The sequence below is a fragment of the Oryctolagus cuniculus genome, chromosome 17, assembly GCF_051225735.1.
Source record: "Oryctolagus cuniculus isolate XC-2025 breed Fujian yellow rabbit chromosome 17, ASM5122573v1, whole genome shotgun sequence".
In the NCBI taxonomy this organism is placed as follows: Eukaryota; Metazoa; Chordata; class Mammalia; order Lagomorpha; family Leporidae; genus Oryctolagus; species Oryctolagus cuniculus.
The window spans coordinates 60,611,404-60,635,692 of NC_142883.1; the positions used below are offsets into that span (position 1 = coordinate 60,611,404).

General features: G+C 42.0%; 1 protein-coding gene across 11 annotated transcripts in view; it reads left to right on the forward strand.

The window, feature by feature from the left end:
* ULK2 (unc-51 like autophagy activating kinase 2) overlaps positions 1 to 24,289 on the forward strand; it is an 84,625-nt gene that overhangs the window by 37,779 nt on the left and 22,557 nt on the right. For 9 of the 11 annotated variants that reach the window (XR_016224343.1, XR_016224344.1, XM_089318490.1 and 6 more), the window contains 3 exons: positions 5,771 to 5,942; positions 13,083 to 13,143; positions 19,556 to 19,693. Coding sequence is in view for 9 of the 11 variants with exons in the window: in XM_089318490.1 (XP_089174616.1) it covers positions 5,771 to 5,942; positions 13,083 to 13,143; positions 19,556 to 19,693 (371 nt within the window). In the remaining 2 variants the exon portion in view is untranslated. The remainder of the gene's footprint in view (positions 1 to 5,770; positions 5,943 to 13,082; positions 13,144 to 19,555; positions 19,694 to 24,289) is intronic. The other 2 variants (XM_089318496.1, XM_089318493.1) reach the window with 1 other exon arrangement.

Genomic DNA, 24,289 nt, shown 5'->3' on the forward strand with positions numbered 1-24,289 from the left:
ATTACAGGTGGATAGGCAATATTTATTTTACCCATATATTATAAATGTCTGAGCCAGATTTTATTGGCTTGGTCTCACGTGATTGTAATTACTGTCCTCGCTTCCACTCAAACTTCTTCCTTCCCTCAAGTTACATTTCCTTCATGACCGTGTTCCTTCTCATTTAAGTGCTTCTTCCTGAACCTGAGAGCTTCTGGTAACTTCTTCCTACCCTACTCGCCCAGGGTTTTGTACGGACCCTCTCTCCAGTCTGTTGCAGCTCTGTGACCTTGAAGCTCTTTCACAAGCTGCTGGTGCTGGGCTCCTGTGGTAGGAGTTCTGTTTTCCACATTCTCCTGGCACATGTGCGTTTCTTAAATTCTGCTGGCTGAAGGTTGGGAGTCAGGAAGAGAGGCAGTTGTGTGATTAGCTGGTTGAGGCAATTCAGATTTAAGAGCATGGGGCTTGGGAGCTGTTACTTTCTTCACTAGTGACAATCTCTCTGAGCCAGTATCCTCATTTGTAAAGTAAATCTAATTTATCTACTTTGTGGGGTTCTTTAAGGATTAGTGAGCACACAGTAAGTACTCAGGTAGTAGCAGCTGCTATTATTATTTTCCAGGAAAACCTGATACCCATAGTCATAGCAGATGTGGAAACAGCCTCCTGCAAGCAGATGAGTCTTTACACTGGCAAAATACCACAAAAAACAAAAAACCCTTTCTTACACAGTTCTGCAAATTCAAACCAAATAGAAGAAGTGGTGTGTTAATAAGGCTTCTGTTATATTCTTGTCAATTTGAAAAATTAAGAGGAAAAATAACACTGTTTTTATTGTGTGAGTCTGGAATATTACAAAAAAATACCCCTGTGGATTTGGAGCTCACTGGGGAGAGACTTTATTTGGAGATTTGGAGTTAGGCAGACTGGGCTCAGTCCTGGCCCTCTGCTTGCCTGCTTAACTCTGAGAAGGTCAGTTAGAGTGCTGAATCAAGGGATCCTTATCTAGAACCTAGGCCTCATCACCCTTGGCTCCTGGGGTGTTGGTGCCTGGCTGCAGGTAAGTGCTCAATACATTGTAGCTGTTACTGTGAAGTTTACATTTTCACCATACATTGTGACACCTAGCCTGAAAAGCAAAGCTTGTGTCTCAGAAAGTAACCACAGGGAGGAACCTGATTATGGGAGAACAAGAATAAAGGATCCTGGAGGATGGTAGATGCCAAGGCCTCCAATCAGACCAGTGACAAGGATCAGAAAAAGAGAGCTCAGTAACGCATTGAACGGGAAATTTGCTTTGACTGACAGGCATGATGGGATTTTTATTGATTAGGTCAGCCCTGAAAGGAGAAAACAAAGCAAGAGCTAGCCTGGGGCTGCAAGGCAGAGCAGGAGAGAAGAGGGGTAAAGCAGGGGGAGGAGGAGCAGAGCAGGAGGGGGGAGGGGCAGGAGGGAATAGGGTGCCATATTTGGATGCTAAAACTTTGGTGGAAACCATTTTTAGGAGGCCTTTTTAAAAAAGCTAATATTTGAAGTGAAAATAAAAGGGAATTTAGGTGCATTTATCATCTCTAATTATTGAGATTAGAAAAAAGGATGGTTTGATAGAGCTTGTAGTTAAGACACTGCCAAAAGTGAGATGATTTTACCCGGACATCTTTGTTCTTAAGGCCGATACAGACTCTCATACTGAGAGTTGATATGGGCATGTAGTATAACGTTCTTTCTTTATGTTCTCCTGCACATGTAGTTGATTATTTATTTCAGAAGAATCTTTGAAACACAAAAATAAAAATATAATGAACAACAAAACTCCAGATCACTCCTTTTGTTTTGATACTATGAATCAAATGCTATTTAGGTGATAAAAATTTCTTTAGAATACCTATTATGTTTCATGACATTTGTTGAATGCCTGCTTTGTGTGAATTTTGGTTTATACTAATGAGTGACATGACCAGGCCACTCACTTAAGAGATTTTTAGTTTAATGGTGTGGACAAGAGGTGAGTAAACTTGATCACTATTAGAAGTGTCTGTGTCTTCAGAGATGTGGATAAGGGGCATCAGACCAAGGACTTAGGACTGTTGAGAGGAGAAGATTGAGCTGAGTTTTGAAGAGAGTTAACAAGAGGAATTAGTAAAAATGTGCTGTTGCAGACATAGGAATCCCTGCACGTGGGTAATAGAAGTTTGACCCACTGAAGGTACTCTTCTTATCCCCTGGAGACATTCACATTTAAATTTGCCTGAATTAATTTAAATTTAAAATTCGGTTCTTTGCTCACACTAGCCACATTTCAAGTGCTCAGTAGCTGCTACTGCTGGCTACCATATTAGACTGCTCAGATATAGAACATTTCTTCAATTGCAGAAAGGATCAGGCTGCTTTGGGTAGTTCAGTCTAGTGGAAGCAGAGAGCTCTGGCACTGTGGTGAGAGAAAAATAAAGCCAAGATTTGAGTGCTGAGCAAAAGAGTATAAACTGTATCCTTCAAGCAGTGGTTGGCCCTTAGAATGATTGTAAATGGAGAAGTGATGTGAGCCTGTGTGTTTTAGCTAGATTCTTCCAAAATAGCACCAGGGATTGCGTCTCTCTATTAGAGGAAAGAGAACAACCTGAGGTGGTTGCTATTATTACTATTATAGACTAAGCAGTAGAAAAAGAGGAGGGGCAAGGTAGAATGGAGGGAAAGAGTTTGAGTCTTAGAGGCCATTTGAACTTGGGACTTGAGGAGGGAGACCCTGCTGGTGGTTGAATGGTGACTGATGAAGTCGCTCAGTGAGAGAACATGGGAGCAAGGCTTTGGAGTAGAAAAGTGCTGAATTAATCAAGTTCAGGCTCAGCATTTTTTTTTAAGGTTTACTTATTTACTCAAAAGTCAGTTACACAGAGGAGAGGCAGAGAGAGAGAGAGAGAGAGAGAGAGGGAGAGGTCTTCCATCCGCTGGTTCACTCCCCAGATGGCTACAACGGCCAGAGCTGCGCCGATCTGAAGCCAGGAGCCAGGAGCTTCTTCCAGGTCTCCCACATGAGTGCAGGGGCCCAAGGACTTGGGCCATCTTCTGCTTTCCCAGGCCATAGCAGAGAGCTGGATCAGAAGAGGGGCATCCAGGACTAGAACTGGTGCCCATATAGGATGCTGGCACTTCAGCCAGGGCTTTAACCTGCACCACAGCGCTGGCCCCCAGGCACAGCATGTTGTCTGTACAAGTGAACACGGGTTTTGAGCTTGTTAGAAGGAACTAGCCTTGGGGTAAAAATTGAAGAGGACTGGTTACTGGACACATGGTTGTTAGAAGTAGAGTTAGAGTGGTCACTAGGGTAAGGATACAGAGTGGATGGCCCAGGGTGGCACCCAGGGGAATTCTGTACCCTCCATCTCCTCCTCTTCAAGGGGCAAGTGTGAAATTTGTACCCACAAAAGAGAATAGGAATGAAACCCCGGGAAGTAGAATGAAAAATAAGAGAGAATGGAGTCATTGGATGAAGGCAAAGATTGTCAAGACAGAATAATCCGTGGTGCTTATGTGGCAGAGAATGGAAGCCCCTGAGGGTGGAGGAAATGTCTGTTGGATGTGGTAGTTGGGAGTTGTTGGTGAGCTCAATAAAGGCCATTCTGGGGGCCACAGACCACCAGCCGCCTGCAGTGTCAGCATTCCATATAGGCACTGGTTCAAGTCCCAGCTGCTCCATTTCTGATCTAGTGCTCTGCTATGGCCTGGGAAAGCAATAGAAGATGGCCCAAGTCCTTGAGCCCCTGCACCTGCATGGGAGCCCTGAAAAGAAGCTCCTGGCTTTGGATCGGCGCAGCTCTGGCCATTGTGGCCATTTGAGAAGTGAACCAGTGGATGGAAGCCATCTCTCTCTCTCTCTCTCTCTCTCTCTCTCTCTCTGCTTCTCTGTAACTCTGCCTTTCAAATAAAATTAAGGAAAAGACATTCTGTTGAAGGATTGAAAGCAGAAAGAGGATTATGATGGGTTAAGTGGTCTACAGAAAGTGAGGATTGAGTCAATGAGGACTGATAATGTAGAAAATCAGTGTTAAGAAGTGAGAAGAGAGTGATCAGAGAGGGCTCTAGGGATTTCACATGAGAGAAAATGTAACCTGTTGATGGGCAGACAGGGTGGTGGGGGAAGCCACAGCAGGAGGAGAGGATGTGAGGGGAGTTTATTAGAGCCCTTGAGGAGGTGGGGGAGAAAAGACTGTAGAATGTCTCACTCAGATGAAAAAGGAGGACCAGGATGCAGATAGCTTTATAAGTAGCAGAGGAAGAAATTGAGAAAGCCCGTGCCTAAACAAAAGATATGGTGAAGTTAGATATTTGGAATCACATTTCAACTTGATTACTTTTTAATTTTGTGGGTTCTGGAAAATTACCTGACCATCTGAGTTTTGTCAGAGTAGGGCTGACACATGGGAAACTCTGAAAAGAGCCTAACCCATGGTTGATGCTCAGTCATGTTAGTCCTTCCATCTTCTATTCTCTTTATTACCTTTTTGAATAAAAATCTCTTCAAAAAGTGGCAAGATTTTGGGGGTGGGTGTTGTGGCATAGCAGAGTGAGCTACCACTTGAGATGCCTGCACATCATATCAGAGTCCTGGTTTGAATCCTGGCTTCTCCACTTCTGATTCAGTTTCCTGCTGATGCATCCTAGGAGGCAGCAGATAGCTCAAGGCTTGGGCCTCTGCCGCTCATGTGAGAGACCCGGATGGAGTTCTGGGCTCCTGGTGTTGGCCTGGCCCAGCCCTGGCTGTTGTGGGCATTTGAGGAATGAATCAGCAAGTGGAAGATCCCTCCCTCTGTCTCTGTCATTCTGCCTTTCAAGTAAATAAACACATATTTCAAAAAGTGTTTAAAAGTTTTATGTTATGTATGTGTCACACACGCTAGAGTAGAAAGGTGATTTGAGAGAGGATCAGCAGCAGTGAGTTAGGTATTTAAGACTTGAAGAGCATTATGTGGCAGTTTTCCTTTTCCTAAAAAAGCCAGTGATGCCACAGGGTGTTAGGGACTTAAACACAACAAATTGTGAAGTTAATTGTTTCAGAAAATCATTGTGTAATACTGCATTCCATTAGAGTTTTCACTAGAGTCCTTGAACTAGGCCAATACCAAAAGACACATAGCCAGTGACATACTCTTCTGTAACACGGATTGCCTATTTGTCTAAATATATTGTTTGCTTTTTTTTCTTTCCTATCCTCTCTCTCCCAAGCAAACCAATTCCATCCCCTAACAAAACAAAATCGAAAGGAACATATCTATACCTGTAAGGTTTTCTAAATCTTTCTGTGAGTGTAAATAACATTCTGAAGTTCGGGTAGCCTATTTGATTTTGTCTTCTCTTACACACAGATGGTCTTTTTGGTTTCCTGTTTGCAGTGTTTTCTTCATTGTCGATTTAAAACTTTTTTTATGTGTGTAGGATGTCATTAAAGTTTCTGGACATTTCCGATATTTAGTGTCTATTTTCTAGACCATGAGCTGAGGGAGGGGGACTGGGATGGTAAAAATGCAACCTTCCAGAATCTTGAGGAGAGGCAGAAATGTGCATATGATAGATGCTATGATGTAATTTAATGTGTCATTTTTGGAAAACATCTTGGAAGTATTTGTGAACATTTTTAAACTGTGCTTTTCTGAAGGAATGATTTTCCAAAGAGAATTTTTGAAATCTTTGATGGACCTGAACTTTATTCCCAGTTTTATGAAACAAAACATTCTTTAGTTGAGTGACTATTTGTACTTGCATTAGGCCAGTTTTAATTTTATTTTGTTAATTTTAGTCCCTTCCAGATATGCAGCATATTCAGGAAGAAAACTTATCTTCCCCACCATTGGGTCCTCCCAACTATCTACAAGTGTCCAAAGATTCTGCCAGTACTAGTAGCAAGAACTCTTCTTGTGACACGGATGACTTTGTTTTGGTTCCACACAACATCTCGTCAGACCACTCATGTGAGAATCTTTTCTACTTATACACATTATATTTGTTAATTTACTAAACTAGCACTTTTTAAAATTTTTTATATCACACTTTCTTGTGTAGGGCACCTTTTCAAATGGGCATTTTATTTAGTTTTAATTATCAGAATTTTACACCTACTTTCTGAAATCTGCTCAATCATGTTTTATTTAAAACAATAATTTTGCATTCTGAAGTTACATAAAAAGCTTTATTTGAAATAATCTCAAATTCTATTTGTATTCAAACAGAAAGAAAGAAAGAAGCTAACATGAACCTGGAATTAGGAGAGAAGCCAGAACTCAGTCCCAAGCACTGTGAAATGGAATGTGGCCATCTTAACTGCCATGCTAAATCCCCACCCTCCATTCACTTTTTGAAGCCCCTTGATATAATTTAATTTCAGCTTGATAAATCCGACAAAAATAGTTGAGAGATTTTGATGTAATCCCAGTGATTCTGTAGACTTATTCATATTCAGAGACAGTCAAGATCTCTAGTGTTAAATTGTCCAAACAAGATTGTTTCTCCATGTTTGTAGGACTTTTAAAAATGTGTCTCTATACATTTTTATATTTTTCTACATTAAAAGCACTCCTATCTTTTTGTTTTTATTCTAGTTACCTATGTGTTTTTGTGCTGCTGTAAATTTTTCAAAGTTGTTCCTATCCAGGTCTTTGTGCTGCCAAACCCCATGGTCAGTTCTCAGTCTTTGTCTTCTTGATGTCTCCATGGCATATGTTATAGTTGGCCACACTCTTTATTTTTAATTTCTAAAATGTTATTGTGAGTTATATCCTATATATAAGATATTTAAAACATCTGTAGAGTTTAAAAATAATATGTAACAAAGACCTCCTGAGACCCCTCCTGATTTTCTTATCTTTTTTGTCTGGTGTTCCATCTTTTGGTCTTATTGCTCTACTTTTAGGAGATTTCTGTGATGTTTTCTTGGTAATTTTTTCAAAGAACATAATTACAACATTGTGGGCTGGCTTTTGGCATAGTAGTTAAGATGCTCCTTGGAATGCCTGCATCACATATTGGAGTTCCTGAGTTCTAGTATTGGATACATTCCCATTCCAGCTTAGGAATAATGTGCTCCCTGGGAGATAGCAGGTGATAGCTCATAGCTGGGTCTCTGCCACACACAGAGGGGACCCTCATCAAGCTCCCAGCTCCTGGCTTCAAAGTGGCCTAGTTTCAGTTGTTGTGGGCATTTGGAGAATTAACCAGTAGATGGGAGATCTTTGTCTATCTGCCTTGTTTATTTTTTTCTGTCTTTCAAATAAATAAAATAAATAAATATTTGAAAAAATAGTCTATTAGGACCATTAATCAGTGTTGGCACTGTGGCATAGTGGGCTAAGCCTCCACCTGCAGTGCTGGCATATGGGATACCCGGCTGCTTCATTTCAGATCCAGCTGCCTGCTAATGCACCTGAGAAAGCAGTGAGGATGGCCCAAGTGCTTGGGCCCCTGCACCCATGTGGGAGACATGGAAGAAGCTTCTGGCTCCTGGCTTTGGATGGGCTCAACTCTAGTCATTGCTGCCAATTGGGTAGTGAAACAGCAGATAGAAGACCTCTCTCTCTCTCTGACTCTCCTTCTATTTCTGTGTAACTCTGACTTTCAAATAAATAAATAAATAAATCTTGAAAAAATTGTTGTAAAGTTAAAAAAGTATTTATTTGAAAGGCAGAGAGAAAAAGAGAGATCCAAGCAGTGTCTTCACTGCTGTTTCAAATGCCCACTTGGGCTTTATTTTTCTTTCTAGAACTGGGAGACACTTCATTCAATAAAATTGAATAAGTGTTCTAATGAGCCAAGCAGAGAGGTTTTTTTTGTTTTCTTTTTAAAAAGAAAAGGAGTTACACAGAAAGCGGAGAGGCAGAGAGAGAAAGAGAGATCTTCTATCTGCTGGTTTGCTCCCCAGTTGGCTGCAACGGCTGGAGCTGTACCAATCCAAAACTAGGAGCCAGGAGCTTCTTCCTGGTTTCCCACGTGGGTGCAAGGACTTGGGCCATCTTCTGCTTCCCAGGCCATAGCAGAGAGCTAGATTGGAAGTGGAGCAGCCAGGACTTGAACCAGCACCCATATGGGATGCTAGCACTGCAGGCGGTGGCTTTACCCGCTATGCCACAGTGCCGGCCCCAAGAAGGGTGTTTTTTTAAGAAAGAAAAAGCCTGAAGAAAGTCCAAACAGGTATCTAAAAGGGAATATCATTTCAAAGTTATTTTTCCTTATAAGGTGGGAATGAGGAGACAGAAAAATAGGAAAGCAATTGATTGGTTAACATCAGGTTATTTTAGGTTACTTTTTTGTGAAAGGATTAGGTAACTTCATTATAGTGCCAATTGAAACTGAACCATTTGGAAAATTTGTTCTCTCTCTAATGATTCTTGGAAAATAAGATGAGCAGTTTAGTTGCAGCTTGTTAATGTTAACAAGTGACTCCATTTTTTCTTAAGCCTGTTCTCTTGGAACCTGTTTAGTCTAAAACAGTGAACTCCTATATTTTTTGTTTAACTTTTTTCTATTGAGTTTTTCATTTATGCTGTCATGTTTTTAAATTTTCAGAGTTCTTTCTTTCCTTACTCTGAATATTGTTCTTATTTCAAGGTGCAATATTTTGTTTTGTTATATGATCATAATTAAAAATGAAGAATTTAAAAATTTTGTAAGTTCTGTATAGGTGGGGCTTATTGTCAATAAGCCTCTACACTAGGTTCTATGGGTGGGGCATTTATTTAGACTGTTTTCTTTTTGGAGGGCCACTCCAAAGAAGACTGATCAGGTCTTCTGCCTAAAGAGTATAACCTGGCACTGTTTTGAAGAAGTTTGGAGATCTCAGTAGTCAATGTAAGGTTTTACTTACTCTCCACCACCAGCCTTTTTTCACTGTTGGAGTACCCTCGCCATTCATTCTTAGTGTTCTACCATCTAGAGACCTTGTTTTCCTCTGTCCCGAATATAAACATCCATTGTTTAAAGATCCTCTCCTCAACTCTATGTAAACAGGACTGTCTGCATAGAATTGAGAAGAGGAAATGAAATACTGTCCTTTTAAAAAATTCTGTATTTTGAAAAATTTTATTGTATATACTTGAATATACAATAAAAGATACATATATAGTAACAAGATAAGTATATATAATAAAATGGCTACTATGGTGAAACTAATTCACATATCCATTGTCTCACATAGTTATCCATTTTTCCCCACGTGGCATGAGCAGCTATAATCTTATCTAGCAAAAGTCTTGAAGACAAGTACACAAATGGGATGAACATTATGGTGCAGCAGGTTAAGCCACCACTTGGGACACCCACATCCTTTATCAGAGTGCTTGTTGAAGTCCTGGCACCTCTGCTTCTGATCCAGCTTCTTGCTAATGCACCCTTGGAGGCAACATATGATGGTTCAATTAGCTGGGTCCCTGACACTCACGTGGGAGACCTGGAAGGAGTCCTGGTCTCCCGCCTTAGTCCTGGCCCAGGTCTGGCTGTTGTGAGCATTTGGAACATGAACTAGCAGGTAGAAGATATCTCTCTCTCTTGCTCTACCTTTCAAGTAGATGAAAATAAATGCATAAGCATTTAAAAATAAAAACTGTATTCTTACTGCTTCTAAATAGACTTTCAAACAATCCTCTTTTTAATTCTACCTTAAATGCCACTTTGAGAATTATATGGTGCTACTAATTACTCAATATTTTGGGGCTGTGTGCTATAAATTGGTTTACTTCTAGGACTAATGGCTGGCTAAGGATTCTGTCTTCTTGGGTCTATTTGGTCAAATACTCCTTGTCCATCAATTTTCTAACTTTCAGATTTTTTATAGCTGTGGAATTTTCTGTTCTTTCACCCTGTGAACTTAGTTTGTTCTCTTTGCTCATCTCTCCTCTTTCCCTATATTTTCAAAATAACAATATAGTATCAAAATAGCGATACAAATACCACGTAAAATGAGACTGTTAAAAACTGCTTTTAAAATACTTTGTGAATCTTGTGGTTCTTAGGATACTCTCATTAGGAATATGCAGTAAACGATTTGAGTTTTAAGGTCACTTGAAATAATTTCCTTTTGATGATTAAACTACCAAATTGATACATAACCAGTTAGGTTCCTTTACTTTGTTTTACTTTTGGTTTTCAGGAAATTTTTTTTCTTTTTCTGATTTCATTTTCTTTTATAATTATGTATAATTCCAGACTTAAAGTTTAAGACAGAATATACTTAGTAAAACCTAGCTTCTATCCTTGCCTCCTCTACTCTGTTTCTTCCATTCTCCTATAGGCAGCTATTTAATGTCTTTATAATAGACTCTGTCCTTACCGTGATTTGATACCTGTCAGCCAGTAGCACAGTGTGGTGACTGTAGTTCATAATAATGTATATTAACTGTATACTCCAAGTATAAAGAAATGAGAAAGAAATGGAAATGCTGATTACCTGGCTTGATCAGTTCTGCTGTATACATGTTGAAATACTGCATTATATCCCATACAATTGTACAAGTATTACATATTAATAAAAGTAGAAGCCAAAGTGTAAGTAGCCCCCGCTTACCCCACTACTCTTTGATCCCTTACCCCGATTTATGTTCTGTTATACTTCCATCGTATATGACATTATTATATGTGTTTTTGTACTACTAGAATGTAAGCTTCATGAGATGTGCCAAGTAAATGCATTTCTGGATTCCTATTTAGGGGTATTCAAAGGGATATTTGTGATTTTTTCCCCCTTTTGAATATAGGTTAGTAGCATAGTTTATTTATTTATTTATTTATCTTTTTTTTTTTTTTTTTTTTTTGACAGGTAGAGTTAGACAGTGAGAGAGAGAGCTAGAGAGAAAGGTCTTCCTTCCATTGGTTCACCCCCCAAATGGCCTCTATGGCTGGCGTGCTGCGCTGATCCGAAGCCAGGAGCCAGGTGCAGGGCCCAAGCACCTGGGCCACCCTCCACTGCCTTCCTGGGCCACAGCAGAGAGCTGGACTGGAAGAGGAGCAACCGGGACAGAATCTGGGCCCCAACCGGGACTAGAACCTGGAGTACTGCCGCTGCAGGCAGAGGATTAGCCTAGTGAGCCAGGGCGCCGGCCAGCATAGTTTATATTTATTTATTTTTTATTTTTTGCCAGGAAGAGTTAGCAAGAGAGAGAGAGAGGAAAGTCTTACTTCTGTTGGTTCACCCTCCAAATGGCTGCTACGGCCAGCGCTGTGCCGATCTGAGGCCAGGAGCCAGGTGCTTCCTCCTGGTCTCCCATGCAGGTGCAGGGCCCAAGCACCTGGGCCATCCTCCACGGCCTTCCCGGGCCACAGCAGAGAGCTGGACTGGAAGAGGAGCAACCGGGACAGAATCTGGGCCCCAACCAGGACTAGAACCTGGGGTGCCAGCGCCGCAGGTGGAGGATTAGCCAAGTGAGCCGCAGCGCCGGCCCAATTTTTAAAGTTTATATTATTTGATTAACATTGCTATTATACTTTAATAAAGGTATATTAATGATTCCTTTACAGGTGTTTAAAATTACAGAGGACAATATGATATAGTGACGCAACAGTGATAGAGATAGGAGTCCCCTGAGATCTGAGCTGTGTTCTGCTCCCTTACAGTTAACCCAGGGGTGGATGAAGATGACTGTGGCATGTGCTGAGTTTTTCCAAAAACTCATGCAAGTGCTGAGGGAATGTAATGCAGAGGCATTAGATTACATTAAACTTTGTTATATATAATTAGTTCTGGTTTTATATATGTACTGTATGGGTGGTCTGCAAAAAATTCAAGGAAAACGTGTATTATGAAAACATTATGCATGGATTCCAAAAATTATTGTACCAAAAGAAACTAACCTTTTAATTCCATTTTTCCACAAACTTTTTGAAGTATCCTTACATGCAAAAGTGTTCAGTAAAAGCTACAGAGCTTATGTGTGCAATGAAATTAGCACAACCCTCTAAACTTTCGGGGTGTGTGGCCCGGTGGTAAGCCATACTTGAGATGCTTGAATCTCATGCTGTGGTGCCTGGGTTTGAGTCCTGCCTTTGCTTCCAATCCAACTTTCTGCAAGTGAGCGCTCTAGGAGACAGCGGGTGATGGCTCAAGTACTTGGGTCCTTAATACTGTTACAGAAAGCTGGATTGGAGAAATCCCCTTCAAACAGGCACTAGAGGCTGGGTGGAGGATCAGCAGAACCAGTTTATTAACGTCGATGTGCCCAGTGGAACCTTTTCCCAAAACTGGGCATCTGATGCAGGTTTCTTAAAATATTTCTGGGTTTTTCAGAATGCATTAACAGTTACAGTCTTGGTGGGCTTCGTTACAGCCTTAGGACTCAGGACCACTGATGAGGAACTTCAGGTCACACTCATGGAAACTTGATGAGGGCGGAGAGGAGGGCTGCAGAAAACTGAGATTAGGATACCTACCCCGACATACCAGCACCTACAGGGGACAGATTTAGATGACTGCCCAAACAAGCCAGCACCTATGGGGAACTGGAACAGGGGTTACAGTAAATAGAGATTAGGACATCTGCCCTCCTCAAGAGTCTTGTCTCTCCCGTCTCTGGTCACAGCCTAACTTCCTCTTCAGACTGTGTTCCGGGCTCTAGACTTTGACCTGATTTAGCCCTGGCTGTGACAGGGATTTGAGGAGAGGACCAGTGAATCTCTCTCTCTCTCTCTCTTTGTTTTTCTTGTACTCTGCCATTTAAATAACATTGAAATTGAAAATTAAAGAACTGGAAAATACAAATAAGTTATTCCAAAGACTTAAAAAAATAACCTTTTGCCAGTGAGAAATGAAAAGAAACCTGATAAAAATGGTAGCACAGATTTGTGTGTGTTACACGATGAAGAAGATACATAAATTTTGCAATAAGATGTCACTTGACCTTGAAGAAGGCTCAGGTGTTCTTACAGAAGTGCTAGCACTGGAAGAGCTGCAGGCTGTGTATGCAGCTGGGTGCAGGCTTCTATTCTTTCTCATGGACGCAACTGCAGCATAAGCAGACAGGAAATGCATGCATGCTGTGTCAGGGTGTTTCCTAATAATAATGTCAGAACAAGTTTGCATTTTTTAAAGCAGGTGGTGTGGTGGGACTAATTATATTATTTTTCTCCTTTAGATGATATGCCCTCTGGAACTGCTGGAAGACGTGCTTCCAATGAGTTCTTGGTGTGTGGATGGTATGTGTATATAAAATCTATAAACAATTCTTCATATTTTGGTATTTTGAGTTAAGGCTATAGAAGTTTTTATTGTTGATTTAATATCTGTAGTTACATAATTTCTCATTAAAAATTATTAATAAAACATATAATCTATCTTAACTTTGAAAAAACAATTCTTATTTAATTTATTTGATAGACAGACACATTTAATTTATTTAAGAGACAGACCAATAGAGAGGGAGCAAGAGAGAGCGAGCGTGCATGTGCACTCACCTGACAGCTCGTTCTCCAAATGCCTGCTGGGGCCAGGGCCAGGCTGAGGCTGAAGCTGGTTTCTAGGAGCTTGATCCAGGTCTCCCATGTGAGTGGCAAGGGCCAGCTATTAGAAGCATTAATGCCGCCCTCCAGAGCGTGTGCACTAGCAGGAAGCTGGAATTAGGAGCCAGAGTCAGGAGTCAAACCTGGGGACTCCAGTAGGAGACACTGGTGTCTTAATTGCCGAGGCAAATGCCTGCCTCTTCCTGGTTTCTTTGTGTATACTTGGTGAACTCTTTTTGAAAATTGGGCATTTGACAAAACAGCTACCTCTCCCATTCTTATGTACTGGCTGTGTGCAGGGGAAGACTAAACATCTATCATGGTGCTTACAGGTTATGGGATCCATCAGACCATTCCTGGAAAGTGTCTTCTTTGGGAATGTATCTTTGCTTTTATTCAGATAAACACAGGTGCTTCTGAGTGTTTTAATTTCCTGTTCTCAGAAAGTTGCAAGTCTGTTACATTCCTCTGTCCTTAATCTCTTGCTCCCCCTGGTGCCTGCCATCAGAAATCCAGAGTCTGCTATTAACCAGTTCAGAGCTGTTTTCCTTGGCCTCTAGTCTGGTTTCCAGACTGTGTCACTATTCCATTCCTGCTGTGAGCCAAGCAGTACAGAAACTGGTTCCTCGAGCAGACCTTACTAGAATGCTGATACAAGGTTGGGTGGATTCCTTTGGTCCCAAGGGAAGAGGAAGGAATTCGGTGCTGTTCTCCTGACCCTGCCTTGCTGAGCCTGATGAGAAGAGGGGTTAGGGTAAACAAAAAGTGAACTTCCTTTCCCACCTTGGCGCCATCTCTCCTCTTACGCATTTCCTTATGCCTGGGTTACAGTTCCTTAACTAGTAGTTCCTAGTTCACAGAAAAATATTTTGGTACACATAAATTGCTTTTAAATCAGTATTTCCATGAGCAAACAAGGACCTATGACTTGTTAGTCTTGTGTCTTGCTTACATCATATTTTTCATTCTTTTAAACATGAGATAGGGCGTGGGCATCATGGTGCAGCAGGTAAGCTGCTATTTGGGACATCCATGTCCCATATCAGAGTGCTGGGGTTCAAATTCTAGCTCCACTTCCAGTCCAGCTTCTTGCTGTGCACACTGTTGGAGGCAGCAGGGGGTTTCAACCACCCATGTGAGAATCACAGGTGAAGTTCTGGGCTCCTGTCTCAGCCTTGGCTTTGTAGGTATACGTGGGGTGAACCAGTAGATGGAAGAGGATCTCTGTCTCTTTGTTTCTCTGTCAGTCTGCCTTTCAAATTGAAAGAAAAAAGAGTTTTTGCAAAGTTTGGAGAAAAGTAAAATATGGATAAAAGATATGGTCATTACCTGTATACTCATTCCTTTAACTCTGTTAAATCCTAACATTTTTGCCTTTTAACTGTTTGTTTGAAAGGCAGAGTTGCAGAGAGAGAAGGAGAGACAGAGAGAGAGGTCTTTCATCCACTGGTTCATTCCCAAATGGCCACAAAGGCCAGGGCTGGGCCAGGCCGTAGCCAGGAGCCAGGAAACTATTTGCATCTTCCAGGTGGGTGGCAGGGGCCCAAAGACTTGGGCCATGATGTGCTGATTTCCCAAGCACATTAGCAGGGAGTTGGATTAGAAGTGGAGCAGCCAGGACTTGCACCAGTGCTCATATGGGATATCAGCAGTGGCTTAACCCACTATGTCATAGTGCCAATCCCCTAACAGTTGTTAAGAGAAACAAAATATGAAGTCAGTTGAAATCACACACACACACACATACATATATGTCTGTACTGTTATAAGCAATATATAGATTTTTTGCATGATTTATATAAATGGCATAATACATGCTTTTTTTTAAAGTTTTTAAAATTAACAACAAAGTGTTAGAAGGATAAGCTGAGGTTTTAAATGTCCTGGACTGCAACGATGAAGTAAGAAACTCTAGACAGGACAAATGTGAATATAGTTTCTTACTTGTGTTACTACTGTTGGCTGTGGGTCAGCTACAGCTTTGCTTCATGTGTTGTGGTCTTTCTGGTGTACAGATTGGAAGGGCAGCTCTGATTTGGGACATGCTTTCTCAAAAGAAAGGGAAAGAGAGTGATGGCAGAACTGCACACAGGCTCTGAAAGCTTGTGCTCTGCCCTCCCAGCTGGGCGCTGTTCTTCCACACTGCCTCCTGGGGGGCTTGTGGTAGGCAGCACAGTCACCAAAATGAGCTTACCTTTTAATTCCATTTTTTCTTTGCACTTTTTAAAGTCTCCTCTTAAATTTCTAGGTTCCCCCCCCCTTTTTTTTTTACTTCCTGCCTTTTTTTTTTTTCAGGCATCTTGGGCTCCCTTTTAGCTTCTTTTCCTGTGATATATTTAACTTTTCTTTGCTTCACTGATGAGTGTATTTTTACCTAAAGAAACTTCTCTTAGTAATAGGTTCTTCGTTACCTGTGTGATGGTCTACAGTACAGGTAGGGAGCATAATACCTATTCTTCCTGCACCTGGGCAAAAAGTAGGTGCAGAGGTTGGTATATCAGAATTCTGAAGAAGGATTGTTCCCAGACAGTGATGGATGCCAGCCACATCCACAGCCTGTAGTGCGTGAGAGGATGTTACCTCCGTGTGGAGCCCCTTTTCTAGTGGCCTCCCTTCGTAGATACTAACTTCTTTCTTGCTGGACCCCTCACCTGCGTTTCATGTGCAGGTGTGGGACCACGTGCCAGGCTGGTCCCCTCTCTGTGCTGCTTTGGCTTCAGGATCATGACCACTTATCCCCAGGGAGCTCTGTGTGAGTCACAGCTGTGGCTCTGCATTTGTTTGCATAGGCCCTCCCTTCTTTCCGGGTGTTACATTCATTCTGGGTGAATCCTTGCTGGCCTGATGACTTGCTAACTTGATGGATTTACTCATGGAGTCTTCCTAAAACACAGAAGTGGTTACATAAAGACTGAATCTGAAGAAGAGTCACCCACTCTTAGCCCTTGCACTCGTCTTCTCTCAGCTTTGGGAGAGGAGATAGAATGGCCTGCGGCTGTGCTGCTGTGCTGTCAGACTGCATAATCTTTGCAGTATTCTGAGGGGCTCAGAGATGACGGTCCACACAGAGAATCCCCTAAACTGTGAGACCTGCTGGAGGTGAGGAGCTTGTGCTGGAGACATTTCCTTCCTTACCTCGGGCTCAGAGAGTCAAGCGATGCTTAAATATTGATTTCAGTGAAAAGCAGATAGAAAAAAGGCTGCAGTACCCTTAGCTGACTGGAGGTCTGGGAATTTGTCCAGGGAAGACTTTCTGGGCTCTGAGTCTATTTGCAGAGCCTGTCCAAAGACTGAATGAGACAACATATACACAACACTCACCAAGGCTGTTCCCTTCTCCATGTGCCGGGAAGAGGAGGAACCAGAGTTAGAGAGAGAGAAAAGGAAGGGGAAAGAGAGAAGGAGGGAGGGAGGGACAGAGAGAAGGAGAGGGAGGGAGGTGCTTTGAACTATGAGATTGCTAAATTTACTTCTTAGGGTCCCTTTATTTAGCTTTTCAATTTCCCATTAGAGATGGAAAAAATATTAGAACTTGACAATGTTTAAGTTAAAAGAAAATCCCTGATATACTTCGTTCAGAACTGAATGCTTTCAGAACTTTTTGTTTACTTTTTTTTTTTTTGACAGGCAGAGTGGACAGAGAGAGACAGAGAGAAAGGTCTTCCTTTGTTGTTGGTTCACCCTCCAATGGCTGCCGCGGCTGGTGCGCTGCGGTCAGCGCACCGCGCTGATCCAGTGGCAGGAGCCAGGAGCCAGGTGCTTCTCCTGGTCTCCCATGGGGTGTAGGGCCCAAGGAGTTGGGCCATCCTCCACTGCACTCCCTGGCCACAGCAGAGAGCTGCCTGGAAGAGGGGCAACCGGGACAGAATCCGGCGCCCCGACCAGGACTAGAACCCGGTGTGCCGGCGCCGCAAGGTGGAGGATTAGCCTATTGAGCTGCGGCGCCAGCCTGTTTACTTCTTTTTTTTTTTTTTTTAACTTTTATTTAATGAATATCGATTTCCAAAGTACAGCTTATGGATTACATTGGCTCCCCCCCCCCAATGACTTCCCTCCCACCCGCATCCCTCCCCTTTCCTGCTCTCTCTCCCCTTCCATTCTTATCAAGATTCATTTTCAATTTTCTTATATACAGAAGATCAGTTTAGTATACATTAAGTAAAGATTTAAACAGTTTGCACCCACATAGAAACACAAAATGAAAAATACTGTTTGAGTACTCGTTATAGCATTAAATCACAATGTACAGCACATTAAGGACAGAGATCCTACGTGAGGAGTAAGTGCACAGCGACTCCTGTTGTTGACTTTACAAATTGACACTCCTGTTTATGGGATCAGTTTACTTCTTAAAAGGAAACAGTGGGAAGATGGCAGTTGTCCATCCACATGCTGATACTTGTGTCTGCTGGTCGCTTGTTGTAAGGAACTTGGGCTGTCAGACCTGTGTGTGTATGAGCTTACAGGCCCTGGGCTAGTGAATGAAATCTCTTGAAGCTGTTTTAGTTTTGAGTGGTAGAGAGTTTATTTGTTTTTAGCTGTTCTCAGGATTCAGATAAACTGAAGAATCAGATGTATGATGTTAAAAACAAAAATCATCATATTAAAAAATACCTAATGGAAATACCTAAATGAAAACCAGCCCATTGAATGGTGTACAGTCTGAAATCCCCCTGGATGTAAATGACTGTGTGCTGACTGTAGCTGAGGTTTTCTGCTATCAAGAGCAGTCAGGGTAAACAGTTATTGTTTCTGTGGCTCAAAGAAGGTAATTGTCTCCAGTCCTCCTGGCCTTTTCTTTCTGTTTCTAAGGTAACTGCTAATAGTGAGAACGAGGCACATGAGATTGATTTTCTGGCCATCAGTTCACTCTCCAAATACCAGCAATATCTGGGGCTGTGTCAGACCAAAGCAAACACCTGGAACTCCTGTGGCATCTCCCACATGAGTGGCAGTGGCTAAAATACTTGAACCAGCACCTTCTACCTCCCAGGGCACATATTACCAGGAAGCTGGATCAGAAGAGGAAGCAGAACTTGGTCCCAGGCAGTCTGATAAAGGGATGTGGGCCTCCCAAGCAGCAGTTCAACCTGGTGCTTCACCAGGCTTGCTCCAAGTCATCATCCATTCATCCATCCATCCATCCATCTTCCCTCCTTCCTATCCTGCCTCCCTCCCTCCCTTCCTTCCAAATGAAGAGTTAGAGAGAGAGAAAGAACTCCCCAAATGGCTGCAATGACGGGCTAGGCTCGGCCAAAGCCAGGAGCCAGGAGCTTCTTCTGGGTCTCCCACGTGAGTGCAGGGGCCCAAGGACTTGGGCCATCCTCCACTGCTTTCCCAGGTTCATTAGCAGGGAACTGGATCAGAACTAGAGCATACAGGACTCAAACCAGTGCCTATATGGGATGCTGTCGCTGCTGGCTGTGGCTTAACCTGCTACACCACAGCACCAGCCTCCAAGTCATCTTTCTTAATGCCCAGCATTGTCCCTTGTATGTTTCAGGAAATTTTCCAAAATGAATTCAAAGTTATCCCAGGAATACTGTTTCTGAATTGATAAAAAGTGAAGAAGGAAGCTTACTAAAGAAACCAATACCAGACACTTGAAAATGTGGACCTCTTATCAGTTGTGTGCTTTGAGAATTGCGCAGTGTGTTTTCAATCTTCTTTAAGACAGATTTTCTTGGGAACCCTAACTGCATTCATGACTTTGATAAACATTCCAGTTACCCTTGCTCATGAATTTCCTGTTCTTCTACCCAGTGTATTTCCCTAGAAAAAATTTTTTCCCTGTCATAGAAATGAGTAGTAGAATGGGAATGGATGAAACAGTTTGTTGACTGTGGACTCTTACTGATGTTGTAGAGGAACTTTTCATCCCAGGTTATTGTTACAGCTCTTAGCCCTTGTTGTGCCTATGAATGTCAGGACAGCTCTTTAGATAACAAATGTGACTTTTTTTTTTTTTACCTCTAAATATATATTTTGTAACTTAGACACATACGTTGATCATTTGGCTGTTTCTCAGATTTTCTCTCTCATTAATGGGTCAAACAAAAGAAAAACCTTACTGATACTTCTTTTCTTTTTCAATAAATTATGATTGTAGGCAGTGTCAGCCTACTGTGTCACCTCACAGCGAAACAGCACCAATTCCAGTTCCTACTCAAATAAGGAATTATCAGCGCATAGAGCAGAATCTTACATCTACTGCCAGCTCTGGTACAAATCCACATGGTTCTCCAAGGTAAGCTGGCATTTTTCCTTTCTTTAAAAATTCTTTTGATACTGTGATTGAAAGATCCATGACTTTTGGTGACAGACTTAATCTCTTCCATATATGTATAATGGAAATGTACAAAATCGAAAGATTTTATGATTGACCCATTTAAGTGATATTTATGCTTAGCTGGATAATATAATATATGCACATATAATGAGGATACTTCAAAAAATTTGTGGAAAATGGAGTTAAAAGATACATTTATTGTAATGCAAAAAGTTTGAAATCCCTGCATAGTTCTTTCATAAGATACACTTTTCATAAACTTTTCAAAGTGTCCGTGTGTATTTATTAATATAATTACTTTTAAGAATTGAGTAAGAACTTGTTAAAATAATGAAATCCCACATGTAGCAGATTAGTTACATATTGTTTATTTCATCCTTGTCTTCAGACACTCCACTAACATTTTAGTAAAGGAATAACAAACACCAGTAACATAGGATAGATGTTCAAGGGCCGGTGTTGTGGCACAGAGGCTTAAGCTACCGCCTGCAATGCCATCATCCTGTATGAGTGCTGACTGAAGTCTAGGCTGCTCCTCTTCCAATCCCCCTCACTACTAATGCACTTGGGAAAGCAACGTAAGATGGCGCAAGGACCTTGGCTCCTACATCATGTGGGAGACCTAGATGGAGTTCCTGCATCCTGGCTTTTTCCTGTCCTAGCCCCAGCTGTTGCAGCCATTTGGGGTAGTGAACCAGCAGATGGAAGGTCTCTCACTTTCTCTAACTCTGCCTTTCAAATAAATAAATAGATCTTTAATAATAAATAGAAAAAGAGATGTTCAGTGGATTAGAGATTTTCATAATTTCTAGAAAATGGGAGGAAGATGGAAGAAGGGCTCACTTTAGCAGGGCTGATGTAATTGTGACTATCAGAGAGCTGACAGGATGAGATTTACTGTGCTCTCCAAAAGCCTCAGAGAAGACGGGATCTCAGAGAACTCAGGTGGAGTAGAGAGAAAAAATAGCACTTCAACTTCTAGTAACTTACTTTATAGATTCATGCACATAGGCATAAACATATTCTACACATATAGTCTTTGCCAAGGTATGAGATTGCATACATGCAAAATTATTAACTGTTATGATAGCAAAGGATGAGAAGTAAGCCAAGTGTGTACCAGTTAGGGGCCAATTGATACACAGTGTGTCTTCCATTACAAGAAGAATAAAGAAGGTGGTGATTTACTGAGGTCAGCACATTTTTTACTTATACTACACATTGGAAAAAAGATAGTTAATAGAATATTAATAGTCCTTTTTAAGATTTATTTATTTATTTGAGAGGCAGAGTGACAGGAGAGAGAGGGAGAGACAGAAAGAAAGGTCTTCCCTGAGCTGGTTCACTCCACAAATGGCCACAATGGCTGGAACTGGGCTGATGGGAAGCCAGGAGATTCCTCTGGGTCTCCCACATAGGTGCAGAGGCCCATATATTTGGGCCATCATCTGCTGTTTTCCCAGGCCCATTAGCAGAGAGAGCTGGATCAGAAGTGGAGCAGCCAGGTCTTGAATTGGCCCCCATATTGGATGCTGGTGCCGCAGGCAGAGGTTTAACCTACTACGCCACGGTGCTGGCCCAAGCAATAGTTGTTAAAGTGTGATCTTTGGGTTTCTTTACAGTGTCCATGGCAGCAAAGTGATTTTCATAATAACCCTAGGATATGGTTGGCTGTTTTGTTGCACTAATAGTGCCATAAGGAAAAATGCAACGGCTGGTTGCCTTAGTGTGAATCAAGATGGTAGAACTCAGCTGTACTTTTTTTTTTTTTTAAGATTTATTTATTTATTTGAAAGAGTTGCAGAAGGGGAGAGACAGAGAGATCTTCCATCTGCTGGTTTACTTCCCAGATGGCCACAAAGGCTGGGGCTGGGCCAGGCTGAAGTCAGGAGCTTCTTTCATGTCTCCCAGTTGGGCTATCTTATGTTGCTTATCCCAGGCCAACAGCAGGGATTCACTGCATTCTTAGTCTTGGTTTTTCTCACTACCACTGCACACTTTGTAGTACAAAGGAACATGAAATTTCTTTTTGAAGATCTCAACCCTTGAGTGTAATCTGTATGTAACTGTACATTAGAGTAAGGCCGGCGCCGCGGCTCACTAGGCTAATCCTCCGCCTAGCGGCGCTGGCACACCGGGTTCTAGTCCTGGTCAGGGCACCGGATTCTGTCCCGGTTGCCCCTCTTCCAGGCAGCTCTCTGCTGTGGCCAGGGAGTGCAGTGGAGGATGGCCCAGGTGCTTGGGCCCTGCACCCCATGGGAGACCAGGAAAAGCACCTGGCTCCTGGCTCCTGCCACTGGATCGGCACAGTGCGCCGGCCGCAGCGCGCTGACCGTGGCGGCCATTGGAGGGTGAACCAACGGCAAAGGAAGACCTTTCTCTCTGTCTCTCTTACTGTCCACTCTGCCTATCAAAAAAAAAAAAAAAAGTACATTAGAGTAGCTGTCTTAGGAGAAGCACTTATATGGTTTGCCTTAGTTGCAAGCTGAACTGGCCACTTTCTCATAGAATATCCTTTCTACTTTAAAGAATGCATGACAAATGTGGTTGTGGGCCTTTTTGTCAAAAATGAAGTTTTGTTTCTTTGAAGAAAGGAAGTGACAGCACATGTCAGTGATAAAATTTGAGCTTTTAAGCAAAAGTTAGAATATTGAAAACTTGTATTCACTACTGTGATCCTGACAACTCCTGTTATGTCTTGACATATGATTCTGTTGACATTGAAGATGATATTTTGATAAAAATGTTTAATGTGTCAGCGTTTGGAGTATCTGCATAACACCATGAACCAGTGAACAAGTATTAAAAAGTCATGCGTGGGGTTGATGTTTAGTCCAGCAGTGAGGATGCTGTTACAGGCACTGTGGCATAGTGGGCAGCACCTCTGCCTACAGCACCAGCAGCCTATATCGGTGCTGATTCGTGTCCTGGTGCTCCACTTGTGATCTAGCTCTCTGCTATGGCCTGGGAAAGCAGTTAAGGGTGGTACAAGTGCCTTGGGCCCCTGTACCTGCATGGGAGACCTGGAAGAAGCTCCTGGCTTCGGATCGGCCCAGCTCCAGCCATTGTAGCCATGTGGGGAGTGAACCAGCAGAGGGAAGACCTTTCTGTCTCTTCCTCTCTCTGAAACTCTACCTCTCAGATAAATAAATAAAATCTTAAAAAAAAAAAAAAAAAAAGAGAGACACTGCTGTCCCATATCAGACTACCTGGGTTTAAGTCTCAGCTCAGCTCCTGAGTCCAGCTTTCTGTTAATGGGCACCCCCTGGGAGGCAGCAGATGATAGCTCAAGCAGTTGGATTCCTACCATCCAAGTAGGAGACCTGGATTGAATTCCTGGCTCCTGGCTTTGCCTGTGAACATTTGGGATATGAACTAGCAGATGGGATCTGTGTCTCTCAAATTTAAAAAAAAAATCACATGTTAAAAGATTCATTCAGAGTACAAGATATTTAGCTAAGGAACAGAACTTAATGTCGAAACGGAGTGCTAGAGTTCATTGGTAGTGTTAGATTCCACATTGTACTTTAGAAATTACTACTTGCTGACTTCTGGTGTAGTACAAGAGAAGAATATTACATTTATCTGAATAGACTGCCAAAATATTCCTTTCTTTCTCAGTAACATATCTCTGTAAGCCTGGATCTTTTATATACCTCACCCAGAAAAACATATTGTTTAACAAGTTCAATGCAGAAGCATTGATGATAATCCAAATGTCTCCTGTTAAGTCAGACATTAGGTATTTTCAAAAATGCAATAATATCCTGCTTCTCCTAATTTGTTTTGGAAAACATACTCATTTTCCATACTCTTATATTACATGTAATACATTATTTTGGTGAATTAATAATGTGTTAATTTTCAGTTACTTTGTAACACATTGACAAAAGATATAAATTATATAAATTAAAACTGGAATCTTCAGTAGTTATAAGAGTATAGATGGACCTCAAATCAAAAGGATTGACAATGCTTGGTAAATGATACCACCTTTGATGTTAAGACAAGTGAAAATAATATGTGTTCAGTTTGCTTATATGAGAACATGCATTGAGGAATTTTGGAGGGATACACTTGAAACTAAAAATAAAAGCAGATGATTGCACAGCAATTGAGTTGTTGCTTGGGATGCCTGCATCCCATATCTGAGCACTTGGCTTCAGTTCTGGCTCTTCCACTTCTCATCCTGCTTCCTGCTAATGTACACCCTGGGAAGCAATACATGATACCCAAGCACCTGCATCCCTACCACCACCCACATGAGAGACTCAGATTGAGTTCCTGGCTCATCCTGGCAAAACCCTGATGTAGGAATTTGGGAAGTCAGTGGAAGTGGATGAAAGATCTCTGTCTCTCTGCCTTCTTTTTTTTTTTTTTTTTTTTTTTTTTTGACAGGCAGAGTGGACAGTGAGAGAGAGAGACAGAGAGAAAGGTCTTCCTTTGCCGTTGGTTCACCCTCCAATGGCCGCCGCTGCAGCCGGCGCACCGCGCTGATCCGATGGCAGGAGCCAGGGTCCAGGTGCTTTTTTCCTGGTCTCCCATGGGGTGCAG